The sequence below is a fragment of the Taudactylus pleione genome, unplaced genomic scaffold, assembly GCF_031769625.1.
Source record: "Taudactylus pleione unplaced genomic scaffold, aTauple2 ptg000189l, whole genome shotgun sequence".
NCBI classification, from domain to species: domain Eukaryota; kingdom Metazoa; phylum Chordata; class Amphibia; order Anura; family Myobatrachidae; genus Taudactylus; species Taudactylus pleione.
This window is the reverse complement of record NW_028284591.1, coordinates 4,297,636-4,311,435: the sequence shown is the minus strand read 5'-3', so window position 1 is coordinate 4,311,435 and position 13,800 is coordinate 4,297,636. Positions and strand designations below refer to the sequence as shown.

General features: G+C 51.0%; 1 protein-coding gene across 2 annotated transcripts in view; it reads right to left on the bottom strand.

Moving 5' to 3' along the window:
- Positions 1-13,800, bottom strand: part of MALT1 (MALT1 paracaspase) — a 96,517-nt gene that overhangs the window by 55,777 nt on the left and 26,940 nt on the right. For both annotated transcript variants that reach the window (XM_088476528.1, XM_088476529.1), the window contains exon 5: positions 8,903-9,078. In XM_088476528.1, the coding sequence (XP_088332654.1) occupies positions 8,903-9,078 (176 nt within the window). The remainder of the gene's footprint in view (positions 1-8,902; positions 9,079-13,800) is intronic.

Genomic DNA, 13,800 nt, shown 5'->3' with positions numbered 1-13,800 from the left:
AATGCCTGATAATTTGAGTGACAGAAAGAGGCGTATGTGGGTGGTAACAGGGGAAGGTGCTTGAAAACGGGGAGTGGAGATCCGATCGCAGGCGTGCTTAAAGGTCAAAACGTGGCGTTTTATGGGTGTGCATATTTAAAACAGCAGCGTCATTGACCACGTCACTGGGTTATTTTAGAGCCAGAACTGCTCGCAAAATTGTGGTAGCAAACACCAGCCCCAAGAATAGCGAGCAGTTCATACCCTGGTCGATGTACTCGATTAATCTAATAAATAGCGGACATGACGTAGGATGCGAGCGCCCAGGGGGCGTATTTTTTCAAAAAACGAACGCAAGTTTTGTTCGCTCGTTCAGACATAGAGGAGTGAACAGACCGCAAACAGCGAACGGTTCATTTGAATAGCCACCCCTTGATTTAGAACGAACGACCGCAAATAGCGAGTGGCTCTGAATGAGGGCCTGAGTTCACTAATAATATGAGATATGGTAAGAACTTACCCTTGTTATCTCTATTTCTACGAAGTCCATAGGGTTCCACAGGATACCTTGGGGTATAGGTGTGACGTCAGTCGCAGGGCACCAAAGAGTTAAGCTTTCAGCCTCCCAGGATGCACTAGGTCCCACTCCTATACCCCGCCCCCGGGCCAAGGCACCTCAGTTAGTTACCAAGCCATAGGCCGGAGGAGGAGAAGGAAGAGAGAGAACAAAGATCTGGACACATACAAGAATCACATTCTCACCAGAGGGAGACGGAAAACCGGTGACCAGAGCAAAGCCCATCTGCAGCACAGGTGCGACAGGGCGGGAGTCCTGTGGAACCCTATGGACTTCGTAGAAATAGAGATAACAAGGGTAAGTTCTTACCATATCTCATATTTTCTACTTCAGGGTCCATAGGGTATCCACAGGATACCTTGAGGATGTCCCAAAGCAGTATCCTTTAAGGGTGGGGACGCTCCTGTGCAGAAAGGAGAATCCGCCGCCCGAAGGAAGCATCCTGAGAGGCGAAGGTGTCAAACCTGTAATACCTCACGAAGGTATGGACAGAAGACCACGTAGCAGCCTTGCAGATCTGAACTGCCGAGGCACCACGTCGAGCTGCCCACGAAGGACCCACAGACCTAGTGGAATGAGCCTTCAGAGAAGGAGGGACCGGTAGGCCTTCATGAAGATAAGCTTCAGAAATAGCCATACGGATCCAGGCTGCCAAAGTTTGCTTTGAAGCAGGCCAACCCTTTTTACGGAAGCCAAAGAGGACAAACAAAGCGTCCGACTTCCTAAACGAAGAAGTGCGGTCAACATAAGTCCTTAAGGCCCGCACAACATCCAAAGAGGCCTCACCCACGGAAAGACCCGGTGAGTTAAAGGCCGGAACAACTATTTCCTCGTTAATATGAAACTGGGAAACAACTTTGGGAAGAAACTCGGGCCGAGTGCGGAGCACTGCCCTGTTCCCATAAAAAACCAAGAAAGGGGGTCTACAAGAAAGAGCCCCTAACTCAGAAACACGTCTGGCCGAAGCAATGGCCAGAAGGAAAACAGTCTTAGCTGTTAGCCATTTAAGATCCACTGAGCCCAGTGGTTCAAACGGCGGTCCTTGGAGAGCCCTCAGGACCACAGCCAAATCCCAAGGCGCCACAGGTGGAACAAAGGGCGGCTGAATGCGGAGAACACCCTGCATAAAGGTGCGCACATCCGGGATTGTAGCAATCCAAGGGTGAAACCAGACAGATAGGGCCGAAACCTGTACCTTCAAAGAAGCAAGGCGAAGCCCATGATCTAGTCCCGCTTGCAGGAAGGCGAGAATCCGAGACAGACGAAACTCCCGCGGTGCATAACCTCTCGGTCGACACCACTGGAAGAACGTATGCCACACGCGATGGTATATCCTCGCGGAAGACGGTTTCCGAGCTCGCAACATGGTACGCACCACAGAGCTGGAAAACCCCCGGGACCTCAGCATGGCCGTCTCAACAGCCACGCCGTCAAAGACAGCCGAGTCAGGTCCGGGTGAAGGCAAGGACCCTGAGACAGAAGGTCCGGTCGTAGCGGCAACCGCAGAGGAATGTCCACGGACAGACCCTGAAGGTCTGAGAACCAGTGCCGTCTGGGCCACGCGGGAGCTATCAACAGGAGCGTCCCTCCTTCCTGTTTGAATTTCCGGATTACCCGTGGAAGAAGGGAGACCGGAGGGAACAGGTATGCGAACCGGAACGTCCACCGGACGGACAGAGCATCCACCAGAGACGCCCCTTCGTCTCTTGTGCGAGACCCGTACACCGGCAACTTGTTGTTGTGCCGGGACGCCATGAGGTCGATTTCTGGAAGACCCCACCTGTCCACCAGTAGTTGAAAAACGTCCGGGTGCAGGGACCATTCCCCCGGATGAACGTCCTGGCGACTTAGAAAGTCCGCCTCCCAATTGAGCACTCCCGGGATGAAGACCGCTGATATGGCCGGAAGATTGCGCTCCGCCCAAACCAGGATCCGAGAGACCTCTACGAGAGCCGCCCGACTGCGAGTTCCTCCTTGCCTGTTTATGTAGGCCACGGTGGTAGCGTTGTCCGACTGGACCTGCACCGGGCGACCCTGGAGAAACCGCTGTGCCTGCTGGAGAGCATTGAAGACCGCACGGAGTTCCAAGATATTTATTGGAAGCTCCGCTTCTGTCGGCGTCCACCTGCCCTGGAACAAGTGTGGACCCGAAACTGCTCCCCAGCCCCGAAGACTGGCGTCCGTTGTCAACAGGACCCAATTTGGAACCCAGAACGGACGTCCCTTGTTGAGGTGGGTCGTCTGTAACCACCACGTAAGGGACAGGCGAACCTCCTGGGTGAGCACAATCGTCTGGGACTTCAGAGACTGAGTCAGCCCGTTCCACTTGGACAGGATCAGGTGCTGCAGAGGTCTGGAGTGAAACTGGGCGTATTCCACCATGTCGAACACCGACACCATGGAGCCCAGTAACCTCATCGCCGAGTGTAAGGACACCCGGCGGCTGTGCAGACAACTGCGCACCCTTGACTGTAAAGCAGAGAACTTGTCCTCCGTCACGAAGATCCTTTGCTGTCCCGAGTCCAATAAGGCTCCAAGATGCAGAATCCTCCGAGACGGGATTAGAGTGGACTTCTGCCAGTTGATTAGCCAGCCGTGCCGTTGCAGCAGTGCAATGGTCAGGTCCAAGTGGCGTAACAGGAGCTCTGGAGATCCTGCCACCAATAACAGGTCGTCCAAATACGGCAACATGCGGACTCCCTGCAGCCGCAGAGAAGCCGCCATGACCGCCATCACCTTGGTGAAAACACGTGGTGCTGTTGCCAGGCCAAAAGGTAACGCCCGAAACTGGAAGTGGTCGCTGCTGATTGCAAACCTGAGGAACTGTTGATGGCGCCAAAGAATAGGGACATGCAGGTAAGCGTCCTGTATGTCCAATGACACCAAGTAGTCCCCAGGTTCCAGCGCCAGAATGATGAACCGTAGGGTCTCCATCCGAAACTTCGGGACCCGCAAAGACTTGTTGAGTGCTTTGAGGTTGAGAATCGGACGATATGACCCATTGGGTTTCTGTACCAAAAATAGATTTGAATAGAAACCCTGGCCCCTCTGGGAGAATGGAACCGCCACTATAACTCCAGCCTGGAGCATAGTGTGCAATACCTTCCGCAGCTCCGTAGCCTTGTTCCGGTCTGATGGGAGACCCGTGGTGAAGAAGCGAGCCGGGGGTCTGTGCCGGAAGGAGAGGGTGTATCCGTGGGAAACCACCTCCAGAACCCAAGTGTCTGTCGTAGTGGTCGACCAACACTGGGCGAACTGTAGCAGGCGGCCTCCCACCCTGGGATCCCCCAAAGGGAGGCCCGGACCGTCAGGCCGCAGGCTTGTCATCTGGCTTGGGGGCCGGACGTCTGTTACTCCATGCCTGCTTCCGGGGCTTGACCGATTTCTTAGGGCCAGCCTGTCGAGGAAACGACTGTGGTTTGGGCCTGCCCTGGGCCCTAGATGACCGAAAGGACGATGGTCCCGAACCAGAAGGAGCAGCGGCCGACGGGAGACAGGCAGATTTGGCTGCCGCCAGCGTGGCCACAATCTTATCCAGATCCGGACCGAAGAGAACTTCTCCGGTAAACGGCAACGCTTCCAGACCTTTCTTGGAATCTGCGTCCGCCTTCCAGGATCGCAGCCACAAGGTGCGACGAGCAGCTACCGCTGCTGAAGAAATTCTAGACACCAGAGTACTAATGTCTAGAGCCGCCTCGTTGATGTAGGTGGCCGAATCACGGAGATTGCCAATCAACTCCGCCTGATCGGCCGGACAGTCGGATTCAAAAGAAGCCTCTAATGAATCCGCCCAGCGCTCCATCGCTCTGGCAACCCAGCAAATGGCCATAGCCGGCCGTGCTGCCCCCCCTGCAAGGGAATAAGCGGACTTCAGGCAGATTTCTACCTTGCGGTCCGTAGCATCCTTAAGGGAGGACATGGATGGCATCGGCAATGTGGCACTACGGACAAGACGGGTCACGTGAGAATCCACCTGTGGAGGGGATTCCCACTTCGCAAAATAATTATCCGCGAACGGATAAGCCACCGCCAGGCGTCTCTGCGGCTGGTATCTTTTGCCAGGTTGTTTCCACGCCTCCTCTAAATGGTCCACCAACTGACCCGAAAGAGGAAAGACTGTGGCATCGCCCTTCACATCTTTGAAAAAGGCATACTTAGATTTAGCCGCTGGGGGAACTTCGTCCTCAATCACCAAGGCTGTGCGGACCGCCCGAATAAGTCCAGGAATATATACTTTGGACTTAGCATCAGCGTCCTTAGTATGGAGAGGTTCCTGATCGTAAGGATCTAGAATCTCCCCATCATCAGACGTCCCTTCGTCATCCTCATAAGGAGCGGACAGAGACGCCACCGGCCTTTTATGAGACCGCATCACAGACTCCCCTTGCAACACATCCGACAAGTGCTGTACAGAACTCGTCAGGGAGTAAACCCACGCTGGCTCCTGAGAACCCGGGAGCGGGGAAATAGGGAGACTGTGGGGTACCACCAATTGTCGTGGGAACCCCTGCATGGGTGACGACACCACAGACTGCTGGGACAAACCCATCGGAGTAAACGCGGGCTGCAGAGCTAACTGGCCCACTAAAGCTGTTAACGCCTGAGCGAAACAAGCCCAGGGCGGCTCCTGTACCGGTGCTGTAACCGTAATAGGCCGCGCCATGGACAAACACTGCCGGCAAAGGCCCTCCGCGCTACCCTCCCCCTCCGCTAACGGTACTTTGCACGTGGTACACTGTAGCCGGAGGGGAAAATCACTTTCAGACATGATGGCACCACGTATGTGACCTCTCTCACCAATTAAGTATTAAATAGGCGAGAGACCACCCTGCAGCACCGCACCGCAAGGGCTTTAGCAGAAAGAACAGGGACAGTAATAAAGCTGACAGTTTAGAGAAGAAAAGATTACAGGCAGCAGCGCTAGCACAGTCACATACAATGCAGAAAAATAACAATTCCTGCACTAACAGCGCTGATCACTCAACTACACAGACACAGGGCCTGGTAGGACACAGCGCTGCATACACAGACCTGACCACAGCGGAGGAGAGGTATGCGGGGGGACCCAGACCACGATGCTTCCGTCCAGCGCTTCCAGCAGCGTTCACCATGCGTTCTGGAGAAGATGGCCGCCGAGGAGCAGAGAGGAGGCTGGCCTGGGGGAGGAGCGCTGCCACAGGACCAGTCGGCAGCATGCAGAGAGGGCTGTGTGCAGCGGGGGAGGCGCCGGCTGTGAGACAGGGAAGGCGCGCTCCCCTGGCATGCATTTAACCCCTGGGACGCCGCAGCGCTACCGCTCTGCTGCGGTCCGCTGTCCCAGGGGGTAGTGGAAGCGCAGGTTGGTCGCCTGGCTCCACGCTGCAGCCAGTCCCCAGGGAGCCCCCTGCCTGGGGACTTAGGACCATGTGATCAGCGGGGACCCACCGCGGGACCCCGCTGCTTACCTCTGTCCCCCTTGAATCCGGCCATGGTCCGGAGCATCTGGGGTCACCGCTAGCTGTGACCCCAGACGCCCACCAGCATCCCCGGATCAGTACCGGCGTTCTGGTACCGGCGGGGTGTAGGGAAGACAGCATGGACGTCAGGACTGACTGTCCATGCTGTTCATCCAGTTGTGCAGCCACAGCTGCATGAAGAATAAGCTTCAGGGGCTCTTCTAGCCCCCACTCCAACAGGTGCACCCGACTCCGGCCGGGCACCAAACTAAACTGAGGTGCCTTGGCCCGGGGGCGGGGTATAGGAGGGGGACCTAGTGCATCCTGGGAGGCTGAAAGCTTAACTCTTTGGTGCCCTGCGACTGACGTCACACCTATACCCCAAGGTATCCTGTGGATACCCTATGGACCCTGAAGTAGAAATATTATTAAATCCTATCTGCATATGTCTATATTGAGTTTCTCATATATTTGATCAGACAGATAGGCCAATATCTAGTGAGTCAAAAACCCACGACTTTTAAACTATATCTGGAGCATACCTCTTTCATTCACTCAGTATTGTCAGTATATTATTGATGGGTAGTTCTCCCAAAACATTAGTACTCTAATAGTGAACCAACAATCTTTGTATATCAATAGTGGTTAGTTTTGCCACATATCTGTCCTCATTGATTGGGAATATACATTAATGTGTACCATTCATACAGAGTTGCATTGTCTCCTATTTGGGAGATGTGTGCTATATGATTTTAATAGAGGTGCATACTGGGAAATGAGTATGCAAATTAGTACCAGAGGTCTTAGTCTGACTACTATATTGACAATACTGAGTGAATAAAAGAGATATGCTCCAGATATAGTTTAAAAGTAGTGGTTTTTTGACTCACTAGATATTGACCTATCTGTCTGATCAAATATATGAGAAACTCAATTTAGACATATGCAGATAGGATTTAATAATATATTAGTGAACTCAGGGCCTGATTCAGAGCCGGACGCTCTGAATCAGGGCGTTTTTTTTTTTTTTCGTGCGTACTCCTGGACGCTCGCATAGCTGTGGGTTACCACCCACAGCTTATGCGAGCGTCCATGATGATGGTCGCGATGGTCAAGACCATCGCGACCATCGGGCTTGCGACGAGACCCTGCGGTAGGGTCTCACTGCCGTAAGCCCTGGTGTGATTTTGGCTCTATCAGAGCCAAAATCATTCCCACTGACATCACTAGTGATGTCAGTGGGGCCGGACCCAGACGGTAGGCGTTCCCATGGGAACGCCTCCGTCTGGGCAGCCACGCCCCGGCACGCCCACCAAAGGGGGCGTGCTGTCACTCACCATTTACAGCACGCCCCCTTTGGTGTGAGACCCCGAGCGACGGCTTCCCAGTCGCTCGCCGGGTCTCGCGCATGTGCACGACGGAGCAGCCTCCGTCGTGCGCATGCGCATTTGGGTACCATCGACCCGCTTGCGAGCGTCCTGCGCTCGCGAGCGGGTCTGAATGAGACCCTCAGTCCCATATGTGTGCTCCTACAACATTTTTGATTAGAGAAAGATGTGTGCATGTAAATGAACCACCAACAAGGCAATTACCCTTTTGGGAGAACCATCTATTAATAGTCTATTGATAAAACCATGTACTACATAATAGACATATTCCTGACATAATAAAATGGTGGGTTCCTATATATTGAGTTAACAGATCCCTGTTGTTCACTGTAAGGGACTATACAGATTAAACTGAGTTCACCAACACAAATTGAACTATTTATATCCAGCTATCAATTTTGAGGATAACTTATTGAACACTGGCTTATTTACTAAAAGGCGATATTTCTTGTAATTTACACAATTTTTCAATTGAAACGTCTTGACTCTTGACTAATTATAGGAGGTCTAATTCATTGAATTGTGTAATATAGACATTAAATATAGAAATTCAAAAACGCCTAACAATTGATGGTAATATGACATTTGTGAGTACAGCAAGGACGCTACTTCAGTTTTAAAACACATATTTCACACTTTGTCACATTCTATACATTTTTAACCTATTTTTGCTATTTTTTCATATTATCTGAATAATAATAAAAGTTATGTTTTAATATAAGTATTAATTGTGCACCACCTTTTGGACATTTCAGTTTTTCTTTTTGTTTTTCTAATATTTCTATTAATATGTCCGTGGTAGCACCCCCCTCTCTCAGTTTATGATTATGGATATTGTGGGGAACTTCAGGAATATATATCATACTCTGTAATTCTTGTGCGACTGGGTTACACCCATTTCCTAGTATGTAGTGTTGTAGCCAGTTTTAACCAGTTGTTCGGCGGGAAACTACACAAAGAGACCATTGGAGAATTAAGCCATACCCCTGATGACACTGTATTAACTGACCAATGACCAGATTGACCAGAAGCAAGAACCAATGAGAACCTGTCAATTTGTCCCTTGTTAACTCTGAAACCTGTAAGGTATATAAGGTGTGTGCTGACCTCAGTGTACACACTTGCGACCGCAGACTTCTGGATTGATGACTGTATACCGGGACCAGTGCGCACACGTATGTATCGGCTGAACTATTTTCATTGCTTTTTACTCATATTGTTAAATCTTACATCGTGTTATCCCTTTTACATAAATAACTTTTTGTGCTTTGGAATCACACGATTGGACTAGAAAGCAATTCTTTCTTAAGCGACCAGCAGCGCAAAATAGCGACTGATAGGAATCAATAGGCCCTTTGTTGGAATATAGAATATGTACAAGCTCCACTGGGAAAGGGACTGATGTGAATAAATATGATCTGCATAGCGCTGCGTAATGTGTGTGTGCGCTGTATTAATAACAGTTAACGGATAAGCCATAGTATGTAGTAAAAATGTATAAACGATATAACAAGTATGCATACCGTGTAAACTTTGCTTGTTGCATCCACTATGGCTACACCATTTCTGTACCACTGGTAGCGGGGCAGGGGCTTCCCTACTGCGGCACACTCCAAAATCAGCATGCCGCCCGCCACTAGGTTTTGGCACTGAGGTTGGTTACGGATCTGAAGCCTGTGGTCAGGTAACATAGATAATCCTAAAAAACAAAGGTTTAAGTCTATTAGGTTGATGAAGTCATTCTTACGTACAGAGAAAATAAGAGTTATGGTATGACATACCTTTGTTAACTCTTTTTCTTCGAGGTCCATGGGGTCCACAGCCATTACGTTGGGGTATGAATCCCGGTCACCAAACAGTTAACACAAACGAGCTCTCTGCTCCCAGGATGCACCGGGTTTCCTCCTCATATACCCCACCTCCTGCCTCAGGTAGCCAGTTCATTACCATGCTCAAGCAGGCAGAGACAAACAAAGGGTAAGAAAGAAAAGACCCATACTTACGAGTCCAGACTCTCAAGAGAAGAAACTACGGAAAACCTCCCCCAGAACTACAGGTGCGTCTGGGTGGGTGTCCTGTGGACCCCATGGACCTCGAAGAAAAAGAGTTAACAAAGGTATGTTATACCATAACTCTTATTTTCTTCTTCGGGGTCCATGGGGTCTACAGCCATTACGTTGGGAATATCTCAAAGCACTAACCCTACGGGCGGGGACGCTCCTGACTCTCGGAAGAGAGGAGAATCTTACGCCCGAAGGAGGCATTCTGAGAGGCAAAAGTGTCAAAGGCATAAAATTTGACAAAGGTATGGATGGAAGACCATGTGGCTGCTTTACATAATTGCTCAGCAGAAGCCCCCCGGCGGGCCGCCCATGATGGACCTACCGCCCTAGTAGAATGTGCCGTCACTGAATCCGGCACACACATACCAGCCTGTGTATAAGCCAATGAAATTGCCATGCGAATCCACCTGGCCAGTGTTTGTTTATTGGCTGGCCAGCCACGCTTATGACAACCATAAAGCACAAAAAGTGAATAGGACTTCCTCCATTTGCTCGTGCGTTTAACATAAATTCTCAACGCACGGACTCCATCCAGGGAAGCCTCACCTTGTGAGAGACTTGTGCTCTGAAATGCTGGAACTACTATTTCTTCATTAATATGAAATTTAGACACCACTTTCGGAAGATAACCCTCCCTAGTACGTAGTACTGCTCTATCTTGATGAAATATCAAGAACGGCTCCCGGAAGGAAAGCGCAGCCAAATCCGACAATCTACATGCAGATGCCATAGCAAGGAGGAATACCGTCTTTGCTGTTAGCCACTTGATGTCTATTGAATTTAAAGGCTCGAACGGAGGAGCCTGTAAAACCTTTAGAACTAGAGTCAAGTCCCACGGAACAACCAGGGAAACGAAGGGAGGCTGAATCTTCAACACCCCCTGAAAAAAGGTCTTTATATCCGGTCTCAGAGCAATTTTATGTTGGAACCAGACTGAAAGAGCTGACACCTGTACCCTTAAAAGAGGCCAGGCGGAGCCCTTTTTCCAGACCGCTTTGAAGAAAATCAAGCACGCTGGAAATCAGGAATTTATGTGGATCATACCCTTTCAGTCCACACCACTGAAAGAAAGTATGCCAAACCCTATAATATATACGGGCTGAGGATGGTTTCCGTGCCTTCAGCATCGTCTGTATAACAGACTCGGAAAACTCCTTTTTTCTCAAGACGGAGGCTTCAAGAGCCATGCCGTCAAAGATAGCCGATGAAGATCCGGGTACCAGCAGGGACCCTGTAGCAACAGATCCGGTCTCAATGGGAGAGGCCATGGAGTGTCTATGGAGAGAGACCGTAGATCTGTGAACCAGTGCCGTCTCGGCCATCCCGGAGCTATTAATATGACGGTGCTGCCCTCTTGTTTGATCTTTATGACAACTCTCGGCAGAAGAGCAAATGGGGGAAACAGATATACCAGCTTGTAACGCCACTTTACTGTCAGTGCGTCTACAAACTCGGCTCTCGGATCTCTTGTCCAAGATCCGTACCTGGGAACCTTGTTGTTCCTTCTTGATGCCACCAGATCTATTTCTGGTAGACCCCACCTGTCCACAAGGTTCCGAAAAACCTGTGGATGTAGGGCCCATTCCCCTGCATTTATCTCTTGCCGACTGAGAAAATCGGCTTCCCAATTCAGGATTCCTGGAATGAACACGGCAGATATTGTGGGCAGATGAGTCTCTGCCCATAGCAGGATTCTTGATACCTCTGCCAAGGCGGCCCGACTCCTCGTGCCCCCTTGATGATTTAAGTAGGCGACCGCAGTGCGATTGTCCGACTGTATCTGCACCGACCTGCCCTTTAAGATTTCCTGAGCCTGCACTAAAGCTTTGAATATAGCTCTTAATTCCAGGATGTTTATCGGTAGCCAGATTTCCGTCACTGACCACTTTCCTTGGTAAGTGTGTGACCCCGTCATCGCCCCCCAACCTTGAAGACTGGCATCGGTTTTGACCAATGTCCAATCCGACACCCAAAAGGGGCAACCCTGCCTGAGGTGCTTTGTCTGCAACCACCAGGTCAGGGACAACCGTACCTCTGGAGAGAGACGCAGCAGCTGAGACCTGATCATGCGATGATCCTTGTTCCAGTGAGACAGAACGAATTGCTGCAGTGGTCTGGAGTGGAATTGAGCATATTCCACCATCCTGAAGGTGGCCACCATCGACCCCAGGACCTGCATGGCTACTAGAACAGATATCTGCCTGTTGTGAAGCAACCTGCGTATTCGTGATTGTAAGGCAAGGATCTTCTCCTCCGGCAGATATATTTTCTGCACCACGAAGTCCAATCTCGCTCCCAAATGGCACATCTGTTGTACCGGACAGGGTGACGACTTTTGCCAGTTTATGATCCAGCCGTGACTGTACAGATATGACACTGTTGGCCTCAAATGATCCTGTAACTGCTGTGCGGACTGCCCCAACAACAGGAGGTCGTCCAAGTAAGGCAAAATCCTGACGCCTTGGTGTCTGAGGCATGCCATCATCACTGCCATCACCTTGGTGAATACCCGAGGGGCTGTGGACAGGCCAAACGGCAGGGCCTGGAACTGAAAATGTTCCTCCCCTACCGCAAAACGAATACATTTTTGATGATCCTGTGTGATTGGGATGTGAAGGTAGGCATCCTGTATATCTAAGGACACCATATAGTCCCCCTGCTCCACTGCCAACACAATCGATCGCAATGTTTCCATCCTGAACCCGGGGGCTCGAACGAATTTGTTGAGCTCTCTCAGATTCAGAATAGGCCGGTATGACCCATTCGGTTTCTGAACCAGGAACAGATTGGAGTAAAACCCCTCACGGAACTGGTTCTCTGGCACCGGAATCACTACTTCTGATGCTAGTAAGGCAAGAATAGCCTTCTGAAGGGCCAAAGCTCTTTCTGAACCCACCCGTGGGTTTACACAAAAGAACCTTTGAGGAGGAGTCCTCCAAAACGTCAGGGCATACCCTCGGGAAACAACTCCCCGAACCCAGGCATCCTCCGTCGTGAGGTACCAGGGCTCTGAGAACCGAAGCAGTCGGTCCCCCACCCTGGGATCCCCCAGGGGGACGCCCGTCCCATCAGGCCACTGGTTTATCCTGGACCCTAGACCCATCAGGCCACTGGTTTGTTCTGCCAGGGCTTCCTGGGTCCTGCCTTTCTTGGTGGAAATCTCGCTGAGGGCTGACCTTTGGCCTTGCCCTGCGGCCGAAACCCCCGAAAGGACGCCCTCCTCAAGTTGGACAAGGTTGCTGATGGCAAACCTGCCATCTTTGAGGCTGCCATGGAGGATACAATTTTGTCCAGTAGTGGGTCAAAGAGAACACCTCCTGTGAATGGAAGGAATTCTAGGGCCTTTTTGGAACCGGCATCTGCCCTCCAATCCTTCAACCAGAGGATCCTACGTGCCACCACGGACTCAGCTGAAACTTTAGAGGAAAGGATCCCTGCATTCAAGGCGGCATCACCCAAATAAGAGACCCCTTCTCTAATAAAGGAGATCATATCCAGTTGCTCCTTAGAGGCATCTGGTAAAGACTCCGTTAGAGTCTTGGCCCACTCCTCAATAGCTCTTGCTATCCAGGCAGTGGCCATAGCTAGGCAGGTGGCCGTTCCTGCCAGCGAAAAAATTGATTTGAGACAAGTCTCCAGTCTCCTATCCGTGGTTTCCTTCAGCGAAACAGCTGGGATTAGCAAAGTGGTACGTTTAATCAGCTGTGCCACATGTGCATCAACTGATGGTGGATTCTCCCACTTGGCACAGTCCTCTGCTGGAAAAGGATAAAGAAGCGCCATTCTTTTAGACGAATGGCTTATCTTATCCGGACGGACCCAGGCTTCCTCCATAAGTTCTGATAAATGTTCAGACTTTGAGAATTCTGCCTTAACGACTTTCTGGCGCTTGAACAGGGGGGGCTTTCCTAAGCGGAAGATCCCCTTCCTCGATATTTAACACCGATTTTACAGCCCTTATCAGAAAAGGGACATCGGCTCCTGCGAAGAGTCCTGTGCTTGTTCCTCCTCCTCGGAGGCACTGGAGTACTCACCCATGTAAGGCGGTACATGGCGCCTAGATTTAGGCTGCTTTGGCTTGACAGCCTGAGGCTGAAAAACCCCCGAGGATGATGCCATAACCTTACCAGCACCAGGGTCCATCCAAGGCGGCCACATCATGTGCATAGGATGCATCTGCTGAGGCAAACCCCAAACCGGCGGTACCGGGGCAGCCAGCCGTTCCGCCACATGAGCCATAACCTGAGAAAATGACGCCCAAGGAGGCTCAGGGCCTGAAACAGGCAAACTTAATTGGTGTGGTGGCTGTCTGAACCAGTTCCCACAAAGCCCATTTTGTAGAAAGTCCTGTGGGGACA